General features: G+C 42.6%; 1 protein-coding gene across 7 annotated transcripts in view; it reads right to left on the bottom strand.

Annotated features, from left to right (window-relative positions):
- itsn2 (intersectin 2) overlaps positions 1-19,876 on the bottom strand; it is a 168,655-nt gene that overhangs the window by 126,493 nt on the left and 22,286 nt on the right. For all 7 annotated transcript variants that reach the window (XM_033021309.1, XM_033021311.1, XM_033021313.1 and 4 more), the window contains one exon: positions 7,804-7,867. In XM_033021309.1, coding sequence (XP_032877200.1) covers positions 7,804-7,840 — 37 coding nt within the window. In that variant the 5' untranslated portion in view covers positions 7,841-7,867. The remainder of the gene's footprint in view (positions 1-7,803; positions 7,868-19,876) is intronic.

Genomic DNA, 19,876 nt, shown 5'->3' with positions numbered 1-19,876 from the left:
GGCGGACCACGTGAAGGTTGCAATCTCCCACCCCAATTAGTGTTGTTGTTAATGGTAAACAATAATTGAATTTTTATTTGTAACCAAGATGCATACACATTTTTGTGAAAAAATTCTAGAATCATTAACTATAAATACAATACCGCAGAAAGCTCGTTCAAACTCACATCCATTCAATTTGGTTCCTAAATTTTGCAAGTTAAACAGTTCTTTATTATTTGTTAGATGTCAACATTAGAATAGTGTCAGTATTTAATGTCATGTTAGAATATCTTGGGTTCATGTCACATTCCAGAAGCTTGTGCACATAATGTAGACCACCACTCGAATGAAGCCACTGTTGAAGGTCACATTTTTCAAACAGGGCATGAAACAAGAGCACCATTTTATTCTCATACGGAAGTAAAATCTTGCTGTTTTTAAAAATGTCTTCAGTGACCTGGCTAACATAAGATGAACTGTGGAAACGATCCTGACTGCACCAAGGTAGACCCAAAATGCTGGAGTAACTCAGCGGGACAGGCAGCATCTCTGGATAATAATAATAATAATACATTTTATTTGTATAGCGCTTTTCAAGGACTCAAAGTCGCTTAGAATGGGTGACATTTCGGGTCGAGATCCTTCTTCAGACTGGTGTCAGGGTAGTGCGCGGGACAGAGATAGAATATAGTCGGAGACAGTAAGACTGGTGGGAGAACTGGGAGGGGGAGGGGATGGAGAGAGAGGGAAAGCAAGGGCTATTTGAAGTTAGAGAAGTCAATGTTCATACCGCTGGGGTGCAAGCGACCCAAGCGAAATATGAGGTGCTATTCCTCCAATTTGCGCTGGGCCTCACTCTGACATTGGAAAATGCCCAGGCCAGAAACGTCAGATTGGGAATGGGATGGGGAGTTAAAGTGCTGAACAACCGGGAGATCAGGTAGATTAAGGCAGACTGAGCGGAGGCGTTCAGCGAAACGATCACCGAGCCTGCGCTTGGTCTCACCGATGTACAGGAGTTGACAGCTGGAACAGCGAATATAATAGATGAGGTTGGAGGAGGTGCAAGTGCCTCACCTGAAAAGGCTCTGGGGGTCCTTGGATGGAGTCGAGGGGGGAGGTAAAGGGACAGGTGTTGCATCTCCTGCAGTTGCAGAGAAAAGTGCCTGGGGAGGGGGTGGTTTGGGTGGGAAGGGACAAGTTGACCGGAGTTGCAGAGGAAACGGTCTCTGCGGAAGGCAAAAAGAGGTGGGAATGAGAATATGTGGCCAGTAGTGGGATCCCGTTGGAGGTGGCGAAAATGTTGGAGGATTATATGCTGTATGCGACAGCTGATGGGGTGGAAGATGAGGAAAAGGGGAATTCTGTCCTTGTTGCGAATGGGAGGAGGGGGAGCAAGAGAGGAGCTGCGGAATGTCGAGGAGACCCTAATGAGAGCCTCATCCATAATGGAAGAGGGGAACCCCCGTTCCCTAAAGAATGAGGACATCTCCGATGACCTGGTATGGAAAACCTCATCCTGGGCGCAGATGCGGCGTAGACGGAGGAATTGGGAGTAGGGGATAGAGTCTTTACAGGAAGCAGTGTGGGATGAAGTGTAGTCTAGATAGCTTGTCGGTGGGTTTGTAATAGATGTCAGTCAATAGTCTGTCTCCTGTGATGGAGACGGTGAGATCTAGAAACGGTGGGGAGATGTTAGAGATGGTCCAAGTGAATTTGAGTGCAGGATGGAAATTAGCCATGAAGTTGATGAAGTCAGTGAGTTCTGCATGGGTGCAGGAGGTAACACAGATGCAGTCGTCAATGCAGCGGAGGTAGAGTTCGGGGATAAGGCTAGTGTACGCCTGGAACAGTGATTGTTCGACGTACCCTACAAAGAGGCAGGCATAGCTGGGGCCCATGCGAGTGCCCATAGCTACGTGGAGGAAGTTGGAGGAGTTGAAGGAGAAGTTGTTAGGCAGAGGAGGCTGGTATGGCAATTCCAATGGAAAGGAATGCAAGAGGCTGCAGAGAGCCGTGGATTCAGCCCAGTCCATCACGGCGATAGCTCTCCCTACCATCAAAACAGCTATCTGCTCCAAGCACAATCTCCCATTGGGAACTCCACCATCCATGCCCTCTTCTCACTTCATCGGGCAGCAAGTATGCAAGACTTAAGTGTCACACCACCAGGTTCAGTACAACTCTCAGGTTCTTGAACCAACCTCCTAACCCTACCTAAAACCTCTGGCTGGCAGTCCTTTGACTTAATCACTTGGCTGCCTATCCGATCCATAATATCTATTCCAATATGCCCTTGTGGGCCTAGCATCGGAGTGCAAATCAATCAGGTTTCTATGAAGCATCTTATTATAATATGTTAAAGTCATTATATAAATTGTTGTTCTTTGCTGTTTGTTGAATTTCATGGATACAAATTAGCACTGTCGTTTTTTAATAATAAAACAGTACGAGATATTCACTACCTGTGAACTGGTTTGGAGCATCTTGATGATGTAACAACCACGGTATAAACTTATTTAAATGTATACTTTAAAACTGCATCCAAATTGGAAGTGATTGGCACCACTAAAATATAATTATTTCTAACTTTCCTAATTTAGATTATTTAGTTTAGTTCAGATTAGTTTAAAGATAAAGTGTGGAACAGGCCCTTTGGCACACACCGACAAATGATCACCCATACACTAGCTCTATATCCTATACACGAGGGGCAATTTACAGAAGCCAATTAATCTACAAACCTGCATGTCTTTGGAATGTGAGAGAACTCCCACGTTGGAGAATGTACAAACTCCACACATTTCTGTTCTTTTTTATTATAAGTTCTTATGGGTGAATCTACACTTACCACAATGTTGTGAATACTTTATCTTTTTGAGACTCAGTTAAGAATTTGGGGATTGAACAGCAATATGATTCTATCTCCTCACTAGCTTTGTGATGCTAAAATTTACAACCATTTGTCAAATTCTTTCATGTGAAACTGGGAAGAATGAAACCATTCATTATGGCATCTACCAGAAACCACATATCCTTGCTATAACCGCGAGCATCTCCTCAACTATTGTCTTAGGTCACGTTCTATTTGTCCTGGGCTTAGCTTCCATCTCCATGCAATTGCAATTTCCACCTATTCCACTTCCCCAAAAATGCCCTGCCACCTGTCACCAAAACTATTAATTACACTTTTGTTGCCTTTGACAATTACTCCATTCTCCAAAATATTTAAGGACGCTTGTATTCTATGAAACACAAAGTCACGGTGACTCCTGCTCTTATTATTCAAATATCAAATTCCGAACATTTTACATAACCAAATAACAACTTCATTCTGAAGAGCTTTGAGTCTGAAAAGGGTCCTGACCTAAAGCATCCCCTGCTAAGTTACTCCAGCACTGTGTTTTTTTGTAACCTAGCATCTGCAGTTCCATGGACAGGAGATGAAACGACCAAAAATAACAATGGCTCAAGAGCATTCAAGATATTCTCTCCATGACCAACATCTACAAACTATTTCTGCCCAACAAATCTCAAATCAACTCTCCAATCATAGCTCTCCTTCACGTGGTCTCAAATATTGTCTCTTAACTTCAGCAGCCCACTTGCTTCTCTCCACGCAAGAAAGCACATAGGAAATTCCACCTTGAAGGTTGCTTTGAACTTTGTGTATGGTAAATCATCTGATCGGGTACTAACCTGCCAGAATAAGAATTCATGAGGCCTATAGCTGTTTACTCCCTTGTTCTAAACTGGTAAAAGTATTGGGGAGTTTAGTGCTGAGGAGTTTGCCTGGGGCAAGAAACAAATGTTGGGTTTGCTTATCTTGCCAGTGGACAACATTCTGGTATCTCACCAATGCTTTGGGCTGCCTGAAATAGGAAGTCCAAGCATGCAGGAGGATACAATTTACCCATACTAGTGAATAAAAAGCATTATATCCCAATGCATGACAGCTTGGTTTGGAAACAGCCACTCCCAAGACTACAAGAAACTGCAGAGAATTGTGATTGCAGCCCAGTCCATTACACAAAGCAGTCTCCTCCCCCACCATACCTAATAGTTGACTCTGCTTAAACCACAAACCATTGTCCATGCTTCATGTTGCCTCAGCAAGTAGCCAACATAATCAAAGACCACTCACACCCTAGTATTTTTTTCTCCCGTCTCCTGATGGACAGAAGAAACAAAGTCTTGAAACCATGTGCTACCAGATTCTTTCCGACCGTTATCAGACTCTCAAACAAACTTTTTGATCCCTCACCTTGTTATGCCCCTTGCACTTTTTTCTTAATCTGCTCATTATCTGTCCCTGTCACACTATATTCTGTACTTTTCTTATTCCAAGTTCTCCCTTGCACTGGAATTCAGAAGGATGAGAGGGATCTTATAGAAACATATAACATTCTTAAAGAATTGGACAGGCTAGATCAGGAAAAATGTTCCCGATGTTGTTGCTGAGTCCAGAACCAGGGGTCACAGTTTAAGAATAAGGGGTCGGCCATTTAGGACCGAGATGAGGAAAAACTTTTTCACCCAGAGAGTTGTGAATCTGTGGAATTCTCTTCCACAGAAGGCAGTGGCCAATTCACTGGATGTTTTCAAGCGAGAGTTAGATTTAGTTCTTAGGGCTAAAGGAATCAAGGGATATGGGGAAAAAGCAGGAATGGGGTACTGAATTTAGATGATTAGCCTTGATCAGATTGAATGGTGGTGCTAGCTTGAACGTCCGAATAGGCCTACTCCTGCACCTATTTTCAATGTTTCTACCTTGACTTATTTATGTATGGTAGAATTTGTCAGGATAGCACACAAATAAAACTTTCCACTGTATTTCAGTACAGGTGATAATAATAAACCACACCAATACTAAAGCCTTGTTCACCATAATTTGGATTTGAGATCTTGGTCCTCAAAAATTCTTTTGTTCAGAAAACAAAGGCCGTTCTGGGGTGTAATAAAGGTGATCAAAGATTTCATAATTGATGAAAACAAGGCTTCAGGGGCAGATGGTATTCCTGCAGAAGTACTGGAACCTGGTAATGAGGAACTTCAGTCACAAGTCATGAACATCGTCAAGAAATTAGGCAAATCCTACTACAATAACTAAAGAAGGATTTTGCTGCTGTATACCAGACTGAACATCATTTTCAGGGTGTTTCACAATCACCAGCAGATTCTGTTCAGTTTAAGGAATGGTGGATATGACATTCACCACGCAACAACTCCAATGAAATTAGATTTTTCCCCCAACTACACTGAAGCCTTTGACACCATCATTTGGGAGGGCATGCTGAACCTTTCCCTCAGAATTAGCCACCAACAAAAACTTGTACCTAGCTTATGTTTGTTTTTGTGATGGTTTACAATCCATGATCCTATCCTGTGGCTTCATAACGGATCCAATTTTAGACCACTCCAGTGTCAAGCCAAGCTGCTTTATCACCAAAATACTTTTTAAGTTCTCTTGTTTTTTAAAAATTTCAAAATAGACTTTATTCAAGTAATAAATATATACAATACAGGGACCGTGCAAAAAATTCATCCGACATTCTCGGAGGCTATACAAACATTCAATACTGTTTACACAAATGACACAATTTTTTCCCCCCATCCTTGCCACTCATGTGGCCCACTGGCGTGGAATCCCTTCCCTTATTTTGAGGGGCGTCTCCATCACACCCTGCCCCTCATGTCCAGCAGCAGAAGAACCTTAGGCTGTGGTCCTCCCCCGCCGAGCCTTGGCGTTGGCTGCACCAAGCTTCAGTGCGTCCCTCAGCACTTACTCCTGCAGTCTGCAGCGGGCCAGTCGGCAACATTCCCGGATGGACATCTTGCTCCGCTGGGAGGTCAACAAAGCTCAGGCAGACCAAAGAGCGTCTTTCACCAAGTTGATGACCCTCCAGCAGCACTCGATGTCAGTCTCCAAATGCATCCCTGGGAACTATCCGTAAATCACAGAGTCCTCTGGACAGAGCTCTTCGGAATAAATCGTGTCTTGGACCCTTGCAAACCTGCCCAGACTCGCTTTGCAAATCCACACTCTGCAAAGAGGTGGGCAACCTTCTCCTCTCCAAAGCAGCCGTGCAGAGGGCAGCAGGCTCTGGTAGTGAGGTTCCGACGGTACAGGAAGGAGCTGAGTGGGAGGGCTCCCCTCACCGCCAGCCAAGCCAGAGCTTGGTGCTTGTTGGTAAGTTCTGGCGATGAGGCATTTCGTCGGACAAGCTGGGCAGTCTGCTCTGGGAACCATGCCACCGGATCCATGGAGTCATTTCCCTGCAGTGCCTGCAGGACGTTCCGTGCTGACCACTGCCCGATGGACTTGTGGTCAAAGGTGCTGGTCCAGAAGAACCTTTCCACAAGCGACAGATGGTGCGGCAATGTCCAGCTTACTGGCACATTGCATGGTATCTGCACCAGGCCCATCCTTCGCAACACCGGGGACAGGTGGAACCTCAGCAGGTAGTGACACTTGGTGCCCACGTGCCTTGGCTCTACGCTCCGCCTGATGCAGCCACACACAAAGGTGGCCATCATGGTGAGGGCGACGTTGGGCACGCTTTTATCCCCGTTGTCTGCCGACTTGTGCATTGTGGCCCATGTCGCAATGCTGCATCTCATCTCCAACAAACTTTCCATTAGAGTAAAAAATTAATTAACGGGATTAAGGGGCAACTATCTGACCTACTGTAAAACCAGGGTGACACCAACTTCAACTGTTGACTTGCATTATGCAAATGATACTTGGGTTTGCACGAGTCGGATGCTGGAGTCCAAATCAGTGCCAACTTGAGCAATTAAGGAAGGACAGACTTAATAGCATCTTCAAAAAAATGCAAAACCAATCTCTAAACCCACTGTTCAACAGTGCTCTCCAACAATAAAGACCTCTAGCGGATCCCTGGAAAATGTGGATAACTTCCCGCATCTCAATGAAAACAAACATTGATTGCAATAATTTACATCAGGCAGTTTGCAAAACACATGCATCAAGCAAGAGAAAGAGAAAGATATTATATCTACAAGGGACACTAATAAATATATATGAAATGTCATAGACACTAACTTTGATTGCAAAACAATGGAAGTATTAATGATAAGAGCAAATAAAACTTGCTAACATCTTCAAATGGAGAGTATATTAACTGAAGAATAGACATATTCTAAAACCTTTATTTTATATGTCTAGGAACTGAATTCTGGCAGAATGCAGATCAATAAATGCAATTCCGCAAATGAAGTTCTTCATCTCTCTGTACTTTCAAGGGATGTCAAGAAACAAATGCTAAACTATTTTAATCACGGGGAGGAGGATATTGTAGAGCAAAATTAAAATATTTGTAGAAAAAATGTACTGTGAGTCACTACATGTTATGCTTACAATCTGCCACAAAGTTTAATGCAAGGCAGCAAGATAATGACTGTTCAGTCTTCAACCTGGGTGATTGCAGATTGTGGCCAGGCAGCAAGACAAAATAAATCAACCAGGGAAGACGGGAGGAGAATAACACCTTCCTTTAATGAATCTATGTGCGGACTGCAAATTCATAAATAAAGTTACATAATCATGTGACCCCCCGAGTGCAAATAAAGAACTCAAAAACTCGTTTGAATAATGTTACGATGTAAAAAGACAAGCCATCTTTTGTGAAATTTAATTTAGTATATTAGCTAGTTGTTCTAATATTTTCGGGGTCACATTTAAGATAGCTGATTTTAATATTAATCTTTACATTGAATTTCACAGGAAAATCCATAGAGAAAATATCTCCATCCATTTCAAATCATACTATCAAGCAAAGTAAAGTGTAAGCTGCTTACCATTCATGGTTGTGGTAAACTGAGCCATCATGGTCATGATCACACCTTGCTAGCTACTGGCCATCTGCAACAAAAAGATGCTCTATTAGTTTTGCATCAGAGGTGGCCACAGGCTTATTGTTCTGTAGGACATTGAAAATGTCAGTTTCATTTTGCTCACACTTGAGATAATGAACAACCTGGTTCCAGGTCTTTGCTAATCAAACAGAATTCTTGCATATAAATGTGCACATAGCAGCAGGTGGAACAAATGGGAGGGTATTTACAAAAAAGTGAAACATTTTTGAAACTATAACTGAAAAAAAAATGTACAAAAGGATACAAAAATTTCTATGCAAGAAAAATATAAACCCAACCTCAAGAAAAACCTTAACAATGAATCGTACTTTTAATAATACACGAGCTCTACTCCGTACAATCTCTTTTTATTTTTGAACTAAAACACCCGTAACAAAGGTATAATACTCTTTTTTCAATCATTTCTTTCCCAGACATCATTTCCATGAGGAAATTTGAAGATTAAGCATTGACAATAAAGAAAATCTCGCAATTAAAAAACTGGAGAGCGGATTCTTCCCAAATGTCCCTGCAACCTACTGAGAGGAACAAGTAATAGGCTGCGTTGTTTTTCAGTTACACACCCTTTTCCTATTATGTTAAGACACACATCACAGACATAATAGATGATCCTAAGCCCATGCTAGCAATGCAAAATATGATGCTGAATGAGTCCACACTAAAATGATAAAAATTGATATTGATGAATAAACCAATTGAAACATTTTAAAGGTACAATTGTGACAGCAAAGGGGGTGGCCACCACCTGCCTATTGAGTCATTTCAAATTCTGGTAAACCAATCTTGTCAGCCTGTTTTTGCAACTCATTCCTAGAAATATATTTCCTTACAAGTGTCTCACTAACTACCTTTCGAAGACATGGATTGGGCATGCAATTGGGCCCTGCCTGCCAAAGATCATAGAGCGGAGCCTGCAGTTTGGAGCGAGGTTCGGGAACCAGCCCTCCCTTCTGACGACACGCAACCCCCCCCCCCTCTCTGCACCCCTCACGCACCCTCTCTGCCTCACGTGGGGGCAACGGGTAGGAGACGGGTGCGTTTTGCAGCCGGAAGCGAGGGATTATTCGGTTCGGGAACCAGCCCTCCCCTGTGACGACGCGCCCCCCCAACCCCTCAAACTCACCCCTCTCCCTCTCGCTCCCCTTCCCTCTCTGTGCCTCTGTGTCCCTCTGTGTCCCTCTTTGTGCTTCTGTGTACCTCTGTGTCCCTCTCTGGGCCCCTCTATATGCGACTGTGTCCCACTCTGTGTCCCTCCCTGTGTCGCTCTGTGTGACTCAAATGTCCCTCCCTCTCTGTGCCCCTGTGCACCTCTCTGTGCCCCTCTCTGTGCCCCTCTCTGAGCCTCCGTGTCCCTCTCTCTCTACCCCCCCACCTCTCTAGCCGCACCTGCGAGTTGGGGGCTATACATGAGTGGATAGGGCAGGGCATGGGGGTAAAAGGAGTGAATAAATAATATTAATATAATATCAATGGTGGTGGTTAGTATGTGTGGTGGGGGGGGGGGGTGGTTAGTGTATGTGTGAGGGGTTAGTGTGTGTCTTACGCCGCAGGCCGCCCCCTCCCCCCGCAACCGCACGTTGAGGGGATGGGACCCAACTGGTCCCACTTGGTCTAGTACCTTGTGTGTGTGTGTGTGTGTGTGTGTGTGTGTGTGTGTGTGTGTGTGTGTGTGTGTGTGTGTGTGTGTGTGTGTGTGTGTGTGTGTGTGTGTGTGTGTGTGTGTGTGTGTGTGTGTGTGTGTGTGTGTGTGTGTGTGTGTGTGTGTGTGTGTGTGTATCTTCATCCAAACGCTAGGCGGTAGCGCTTACATTTTTACATATTCTGACACATTTTTCCCCTCCATGCAGTAATCAGGTTCACTTAAGATTTCATCCTATATTTCACAAGATGGACGGACACGGTGGCGCAGCGGTAGAGTTGCTGCCTTACAGCTAATGCAGCACCGGAGACCTGGGTTCAACCCCAACTACGGGTGCTGTCTGTACGGAGTTTGCACGTTCTCCCCGTGATCTGCTTGGTTTTTCTGCGAGACCTTCGGTTTCCTCCCACACTCCAAAGACGTACAGGTTTGTAGGTTAATTGGCTTGGTAAATGTAAATATTGTCGCTCGTAGGATGTTGTTAATGTGCGGGGATTGCTGGTCGGCCCGGACCCAGTGGGCCGAAGGGCCTGTTTCCGCGCTGTATCTCTAAATTAAACTAATTGACGATTCAAGTTTTAAAAAATGGCAAAAAACGGTTCTCGCACATAGGTTTTTTCCAGGACTTTCCACTGATGATGTCACAATGCCACCACAGTGCACCAATCACAATGGGCTCTCAAGCTGCTGAGTGCAACAACCCCCGCCCCCTCCCCCAGGGCTATTCACATCCCCTGCCCTCTCCACATGGGTTATTCATACAGCCCCCCCCCCCCCCCCCCCCGGGTTATTCATGATTAAAGTTTCAAAATGTCAAAACCACCTTTTAAAACACCAGCTTCCGGTGATGTCGTAATGCCCCCCCCCCCCCCCAAATGGTACAGTGAAACAGAATATTCCACCACCTTCCAGTGACGTCAGGGGGAGGGCCTCATTTAAAAAACAGCTTCATCAGCTCCCCAATGCACACCGTTGGGGGAGCTGTACTTAGTCTAGTATCTTTTAAAAATCAGTCGGCTTAGGAAGCATTGACCAATAATGTTGTCAGTTGTTCCCATCACAGAAAGAAATTAGTCCCCTACTATTCCACCTATATCCTCCTCTTAAAATATAATTATCCATTTCATGATTTAACCCATATAAAATTAATTTATTTTGAAATGGGTGATATTAAAGACATTTTAAAATTCCCAAATATGAAATATTTTTTTAAAAATCATAAATAAATAAATAATGAGCTACCCAAAAGCACTTACTAATGATTTAAACCATGAAAGGAAAATACCTTCTCTTTTGCATCTAAACCACAGACTAGAATCACCCTTGAAAAGCCTGTAAGCACAAACTGTATGCCAATTTTCTATCTTGAAGTTTGGGGAATCTCAGCTAGAATTAACTTCATGTGGATTCCACTGTCCAGAGCACTGTGACAGATGTGGCTCAATTATCACTCAGCAAGTGTTGCACCTCTGGTTTCTGTGTTTGGCAGTGCACGTGTGAAAATATAAGACCTACTTAAGCATCAATGGCTGAAAATCAATCTAACCAGCAAAACCATCTGCTCAAGGGAGTAGTCGAATTAAATTATGTCAGCAGTCAAATCGAATTGATTCAGGACATAAAGCATTTCTCAAAGTTCACTGGACTAATTCAATCATCAAAATTTAGATAAATTATGAATTGAAAGCTGTTAATTTTCATTGCTGCACACAAGCGGCTATTTAGTGCTTTTTAGTTTAGGATATTTGAGTTTACAGTGGAGATTGGCAAGAAGCTATGTTATTAAATTCACCAATGTTTAGACGTCACCCAAGAAAGTACAAGATACTGTTAATATTGGCCAAATTAGAGGTATAATAAAATGGAGGATCTTTGCATTTGCAAGGACTGCTTGGCCTCTTTCTGTGAAAGGTTGCAAGCTGTGAACTGGCGCCACAAAGTCTGGGCCCTAGATGAATATTCAGGATGCGGTGAGGTCCAGATGTCCCTTCCTTTGTTAAAATGTATAAGGACTTTTGCAGAGGAGCTCAGAGGTGTTGCAAATGCATGGTCAGGATTGGTCAGATAAGGAGGGGTTGTAAATACTGTTAATAATGTTGCAGGCCGTTTGTACTGCTGTTTGATGATTGGCTGAAGTGTGAAACATTGTTTGAATTGTTTATACAACCTGGGAAAATGTTGCATTACTTTAGTAAATTGACTTCCTTCCAGAAGCTTCTGTAGAAACATTGTAATGGGGTACTTTGTAATTGGGTTAAGAAACTGTCAATAACAATATAATGTAATCGATATTTGTGATTGGTTTGTAGGGGCTGCCATCCCCATCTAGTTTCACGCCACAGGGTCCGATGACCTATAAAGAGTGAACCGTACGAGGATCGAAGTCGATCTTCTGGAGGGGCGCTTTGGACTGCGTTACTTTTTGGAGGTGTCTGCTTGCACGAGGCTGAAGGGCTTGAACGAGCAGAGACAAGGATCGAGGCTGAAGAGCTTGAACGAGCAGAGACTTCTATACCTCTTGCCCATCAGGCAAGAGGTATAGAAGTGTGAAAACGCACACGTCCAGATTCAGGGACAATTTCTGCCCAGCTGTTATCAGGCAATTGAACCATCCTACCAACAACCAGAGAGCAGTTCTGAACTATTATCTACCTCATTGGAGACCCTCGAAATATCTTTGTTCGGACTTTACTAGATCTTGCACTAAACATTATTCCCGTTATTCCCTTTATCATGTATTTGTACACTGTGAATGGCTCAATTGTAATCACTGTTTAGCATCTTTCCACTGACTGGTTAGCATGCAACAAAAGCTTTTCACTGTACCTCGTGTATTGTCACACGTGACAATAAACTAAATTCAAACTACACTTAAACTCAAGAGCAAGTCTGGTGGCTTTATCAAGTGTTCATTAGGAATGTTGGAAATTCAATGATGTATCTGAATTCTTGATTCTCACCAACAGCACATACTAACCAAAACAAAAGATGGCGCAAAGGTTTTAATTTGAACAAAGGGTGCACGATGGCTGCTGGATATTCCAAGTTCTTGGAAGATTGATTATTATGAAAGAACATGGGATACTCAGCTTTATAAACTAAAGCACTGAATACAAAAGAATGGAAATCACGATAAGCTTTTACAAATTTCCAGGTTGATTACAGCTGGAGTCTCATTTAGAATTCTGGGCGCCACATGTTAGGAAGGATGCCAAGCCATGCCAAGGACATAAGCAAGATTTTCATGTCTGACATCAGGGATGGAGTTCAGTTCTCAGAAAAACTGGAGAAAAACCAAGGGAAAATCAAATGGAGATATTAAGCAGAATGAGCCATTTGATAAAACCAGCAAGGAGAAAATACTTCCTGTGGCAGGGAGTTTGAAAGTTTTCAAATAATTGGCAAAAGACTTAGAGGCAATAATTGTTTTGAAAGAATGTTAAAATCTGGAACACCCTACTTGAAAGGGTGGAGTAAGCAGATTCCACAGCAGCATTAAAAAAGGCAACTGTACATGATCCAGATTTCGTGGAAATTTCGTGGAAAAGATCTGGTTATGGAAAAGCGAGTGCGTGCCTGGGTTGCAACATGCTATGATTCTGTTGGTGCATATAGTGAACTTCATGTAGGTTTACGTTATGTGCAGAATGCAGACATTGTATACTTCGACCATTATCAAAACACAAAATCTGTAAACAGCAGAACTGACATTTGAAAAGTATCTTATAAAGTACTACCTGCAAGATGCTTTATAAATAAGTATTATTGTTTTGAAAAACTTTTTTGTGTAATTCCTTGTTGCAGAGTACCTGTTTAACCAGAAATAGAATTTCAGCAGGAATAATGTTAACCTGCTACACATGAAACAAAAGTAGAGCTTGCCATGCAATGGCAAAGACAATAAAATTAGACAGGAGATGGACACAGGTTGGTAAAACGGATGGCCAATGCAATGCATTTCTAAAGTCCTATTTTATCTTTTCTAGCTTTTTAGTGCAAGGAATGGACATAATTCAATACAGTAATAAATGTGGATAAAGAGAGATATTTTGGAATTGAATGTGCAATTATAATTACATCATAGCCCCATTTCCCCAATTAAAGACCTATTTTGTTGATTGATGGTCAGTAATAATAATAATACATTTTATTTAATGGGCGCCTTTCAGACATCTCAAGGACACCTTACATAGTAATCGGAATAAAAACATATAATCGGAATAGAACAGGTAAAAAAGACATCACAGAGACACAAATTAAAAACAGAATTCAATCCAAAAACAGAAAATCAAAAACACAGTGTGAAGAGAGAGCAGCGGCAGCCAAAGCGCGCCAGCGTCCACTCTCTCTTCACGGCAGCCATCTTGGACACAGACCTACAGGACTACAATTAGACAAAAAAATCATCCCCCCACAGTGGATAGCACTGTGGAGGAAGGCATAATGTCCAGTCCCCACCCCATGTTCACCCCAAAGTCAGGCCTATTGAGGCCACCGCAATTGCCTCTACGGAGGCCCGATGTCCCTGGCCGTTCTCACCGGGTGGTCTTGCCCCGGCGTCGGGAGAGTTCTTTCGGCGGCTGGGCCACCTGGAACGGCCGCTTCCTGGTTGGAGCCCGCGGTTGCCGAAGCCGACAAGGCCGCGCCGGTTTGGAGCTCCCAGGCTCCCGATGATAAAGTCGGCGCCGCCTCTCCGCACTGCCGCCTCTCCGCACTGCCGCCTCTCCACTCCGCAGACCCGCAGCCCGGAGATGTTGCTCTCGGCGGTCCAGCTCGCCAGAGCTCCAGCGCGTCGCTCCAGCGCGTCGACCCAGGCAAGGCATCGCTCACTCCACTCCGCTCTGCTCCAACGCTGTGCCGCCGCCGAGGCCGAGGTGCTGGGCTGTCCCCGCCAGGAAACGGTGCTCCAAGCCTGCAGGTAGGCCACGAGGACGGGTCGACGGGCAGCCCAGAGAAAAGGCTGCCACACCGACCAGGTAGGGACCTAGAAATAAAGTCACACCTACCCCCCCACATTAAAAGACCATATCCCCTACAAACAAAAAAACAGGACTCACTAAAAACTATAAAAAAAAACGAATTTAAAACGGACGGCTGCTGAGGTTGAGGTTGAGGTTGTGACTGAGTACTGTACTGTACTGAGGTTGAGATTGTGACTGGGAGAATAAAAGCTGGTATTTGTATCTGTGTGCACTTGTTTAAAACTTCACATGATATAGGGCTTTAGGAAAAGAGAAAAGGTCGCATTTTCTGCTGTAAACATGGAGGTGTTACAGAATCTTTGCGGTCCAAAAAAAGGCATATATGAAACTCTACTCATGACTGCAGGATATCCCAAAGTGTTTTTTTTTCTATAGGGTGATTTCACGAAAGGTCACTGGAGCGTAGATCCGCACCCACGTGACCGAAAATTTTAACTGGAGTACATGCGTCACTTCCGGTACATGTTAGTGAATGGGAAAACATGCACTTTCACACCCGTTAAAAACATCGAAAACGGCCCGTTTTTGAGCTGCAATTAACTGTACCAGTCGGGGTGACCGTGAGGAACAGCTACCTAAATTTACAGTCCAAAAAAAAGATAGAAACTAAGGTGAATTCAAGAGGGAGCTGAAGGTGTCTAAACAGCGGAAGTTGTTAGCGGACATTTGCCGTGGAAATTTAAAGATCGAAAATATCGGGAATTATCGCGTTTGCTCGCTGCATTTCATCAAAAGTAAGGCATTATTGAGTTTTTATCTTTATTCATTTGTTATATGAAAAGTATTAAAAGTTAAAAATCCGTCAGTAAAATTGCAAAATCGCCCATGGTTCTCAGGTGGGTTTTAACATGCAAAATGAAAATGCTTCTGAAGCTCCATTTACCATTTAAATAATCGTAAACTATCAATGCGTTTTGAAATAAATTTTACTGAGATGCAAGCTAAGGAATGGGATAATTGTCAGCTGTTAGTTGGACAAAAGCAGGACATTTTATTATTTGCCAAAATATATTTCTCAATGTTTCTTCTTTAAAGCCTGCACAATCACCCAAACTACTTATTTATTTATTTATCATCTAATAACAGACAAGCCTGCAGCATGGAATGATGTCAACAATCCTGATTGGGCACCCACTGTGAGCAGGATAGACAATGTGCACAAGAACGCCATCAACTTGCAGAGCTATAGATGCTTGAGCTGCAACCAAATCTGCTTTAATACTCTCTTCTTGTTGCACGTGCATGGCGTTCTTGTGCACATTGTCTATCCTGCTCACAGTGGGTGCCCAATCAGGATTGTTGACATCATTCCATGCTGCAGGCTTGTCTGTTATTAGATGATAAATAAATAAATAAGTAGTTTGGGTGATTGTGCAGGCTTTAAACAAGAAACATTGAGAAATATATTTTGGCAAATAATAAAATGTCCTGCTTTTGTCCAACTAACAGCTGACAATTATCCCATTCCTTAGCTTGCATCTCAGTAAAATTTATTTCAAAATGCATTGATAGTTTACGATTATTTAAATGGTAAATGGAGCTTCAGAAGCATTTTCATTTTGCATGTTAAAACCCACCTGAGAACCATGGGCGATTTTGCAATTTTACTGACGGATTTTTAACTTTTAATACTTTTCATATAACAAATGAATAAAGATAAAAACTCAATAATGCCTTACTTTTGATGTAATGCAGCGAGCAAACGCGATAATTCCCGATATTTTCAATCTTTAAATCTCCACGGCAAATGTCCGCTAACAACTTCCGCTGTTTTGACACCTTCAGCTCCCTCTTGAATTTACCTTAGTTTCTATCTTTTTTTTGGATTGTAAATTTAGGTAGCTGTTCCTCACGGTCACCCCGACTGGCACAGTTAATTGCAGCTCAAAAACGGGCCGTTTTCGATGTTTTTAACGGGTGTGAAAGTGCGTGTTTTCCCATTCACTAACATGTACCGGAAGTGACGCATGTACTCCAGTTAAAATTTTCGGTCACGTAGGTGCGGATCTACGCTCCAGTGACCTTTCGTGAAATCACCCTATTGATGCTATTTGGGCACATTATATCATTTCAGACTGCAAATTTAGGTCATATAGATTGCTATTGTCGAGGTATTTAGATTTTATTCCCAAAAGGACGTGAATGAACCAAAACATTTTCATAGAAATCTGTTTTTTTGTTAACAGCTACTGCATTTTTCACTTCAATTATTTAATTAACATATTAACTGTCTAAAATTCATGTTTCTAGACCATATCAAGTATTTTCACCGAATCTCGAGGAAAGAAAGACTAAGCTATGAAAAGAGCGAGTCTTGGGTAACGATGGAACAGCAGATGATGCAGGGAACTGACAACATGAATTTGTACGAAGACTAATTCTAATCTGGGTAGGTTTAATTATGTCAGGCTGAGATCAGCTAACTCATCACACAGAGGAGAATTAAGTCTTGATTTAGCTCTAACAGTCACCAAGATAAACAAAACCTCTTGTATGATTACGTTAACATGCAGGATCATTGACAACTAATAAATCGGTTTTACTAAATAATTTCAGCAAATGTTTAAATTAGAACTTTGGAAAATTTGCAATGCTTTGATTGTTTGCCATGAACACATTTATCTGTAATAGTTTTCAGCAGTATATTTGTTTAAATAGATCCAAAAAGCATAACTGGTTTGGCTACCATTTCAGCATTGCACGATAGAAGTTGGAAACCAAATCAGTACAAAATAGTAACAACTCATTGTGTGTCATTCTTAACATTTTTATCTACATTAAAAAAAAAAAGTTATTAAAATGTCTGAAATATACAGTGCATTGGTATGAAAGTAAGCATGAAGGTACAGCAGGCAGTGAAGAAAGCTAATGGCATGTTGGTCTTCATAACAAGAGGAGTTGCACACAGGAGCAAAGAGGTCCTTCGGCAGTTGTACAGGGCCCTGGTGAGACCACACCTAGAGTAATGTGTGCAGTTTTGGTCTTCAAATTTGAGGAAGGACATTCTTGCTATTGAGAGAGTGCAGCATAGGTTCACGAGGTTAATTCCCAGATGGCGGGACTGTCATATGTTTAAAGAATGGAGCGAATGGGCTTGCAAACACTGGAATTAAGAAGGATAAGAGTGGATCTTATTGAAACATATAAGATTATTAAGGGATTGGACAAGCTAGAGGCAAGACAGATGTTCCCAATGTTGGGGGAGTCCAGAACTAGGGGCCACAGTTTAAGAATAAAGGGGAGACCATTTAAAACTGAGATGAGAAAAAAAGTTTTCACCCAGAGAGTTGTGAATATGTGGAGTTCTCTGCCTTAGAAGGCAGTGGAGGCCGATTCTCTTGATGCTTTCAAGAGAGAGTTAGATGGAGCTCTTAAAGATAGTAGAGTCAAGGGATATGGGGAGAAGGCAGGAGCGGGGTACTGGTTGTGGATGATCAGCCATGATCACAGCGAATGGTGATGCTGGCCCAAATTGCCGAATGGCCTACTCCTGCACCTATTGTCTATAGGGAGGTTGTACGGCAGTCGGGTCACGACCCGTGGCCCGTACTGTCGCCACGCAACGCCAACTGGAGTACACGCGGTGAACTGCAGGTAATCACTTACCATGGATTGCTGTGTAGCGGGCCCGTCTTCTGTCCCAGCATCTTGACTCCACAGTGACTGCTTCCACACTCGCAGACCCCGGGCTATCTATCCCCGCGGCCGCGGGTGAGGGGGGGGGGGGGGGGGGGGAGATGCCGATGCAGCGCAGTCAGTGACTTTGGGTGGGCGGAGGGACAAGACTGTCCCCAACCTCCAATTTCAGGTAGTCCTTGCTTTCTCCCTCCTTCCCCTCCCCTTCTCAGCTTTCCCACAGCCCACTCTCCGCCTCTTCCTTTCTTCTTTCCACCCCCATATCAGTCTGAAGAAGGGTCTCGACCCGAAACGTCACCTATTCCTTCGCTCCATATATGCTGCCTCACCTGCTGAGTTTCTCCAGCATTTTTGTCTACCTTTTACTATGGCTTCAGTGATTTCAATTATTTTCGAGAACCACATAAAAGCGGTAGCTTTATGATAAACAGTGGCACACGTGAATATACACAGCATATATTTTAACCAATTTGTCTTTCAACTGTTTTGTGTTATCAATATTAGTTATTAATATTTTTCATATTTTCATTTAAAAAAATACAACATCACCAAGGTTACATCTACAAGCTACTAATTATTGCAAACATTTTACTTAATGTGAGATAAAAATAGGAATTGAAAAATACATCATGGAAAGGTGGAGAGCCCCTTGTCTTTCTGATTAACTAATTAATGATGAAAGTGTAAAGTGACCTATCCACTGTACAACATTAAGTATTAAATGCAGTGATGTGAGCTTCACTCATGCCCTACTCCTGACCTTTGAAGATAACAGAATTGAATCACTAATGCTGTATTTATCAGCAAACTTCAACAACTGTTTCAGAAAGAGTAAGAATCGAGAGCTGTTCCCTATAAAAGGAAAGAGATTTATTTGACATTCATCTCTGAACATCTCTGACAAGATCCAAGGAAAGTCAGTAATGGAGCAGTTGAAGATGGTTTGGCATGGGATATGCTCCAAGGATCTACTGCAGCAAGGTCCTGGGGTTGAGATGATTAAACACCAACAACAATTAAGAAACCGTTGAACAATTACCTTCCTTTGTACGAATTAATATTCCAGCCATTGGGTTATTTTTTTCATGAGGTTGCCTTTATACATTCACAGCTCTCATCTGCTTTTTTAAATCACAGAGTGAATCCAAATGATTGAAAACAAGCTTCTACGCTGGGCAAACTTCACTATGTGAATGAGGTAGATCACCCGCTCAACTCATCTTGGTTCAAGGTTTGCGCTTCCCACTTTGCCTTAATAATCACCAGATAAGTGACGTAGCAGTTTTGATCCGATCTGTTCGTTCAACTTGGAAGTGATAATGTGCATTAGAACATCTGCTCTGCATTGACTGATGTTTACAAAATATTATTTTTACTGAAAAAGTTCCAAACATTACTGGCAAGTACTTATTCTAAGATTGATGGGTATGGACTGCTGTTTACAATTACTGGACCACTTGATGGAAAAGATAGATAACCTTGATGATTCTTAAATATAATTTATTCTGGAAAGAATAGAAAATACACTCAACACACCAGCAACAATTGAGTTCTGACCAAGCAGCCAAAGATATGACCTATCACATCCGGTTTTATCTGTTGTATGTAAGGGGTTGTGGAGAGATGGCTGGAGAATGGGGTTAGGAGGGAGATAGATCAGCCAAGATTGAATGGAAGAGTAGACAATGGGCCGAATGGCCTTAATTCTGCTCCTTTCGCTTATAAATTTACCTCCATG

This window comes from Amblyraja radiata, chromosome 5 (assembly GCF_010909765.2).
Source record: "Amblyraja radiata isolate CabotCenter1 chromosome 5, sAmbRad1.1.pri, whole genome shotgun sequence".
NCBI lineage: Eukaryota > Metazoa > Chordata > Chondrichthyes > Rajiformes > Rajidae > Amblyraja > Amblyraja radiata.
Note: the sequence above shows the minus strand (reverse complement) of the source record. Positions and strands in the feature narration are given on the sequence as shown.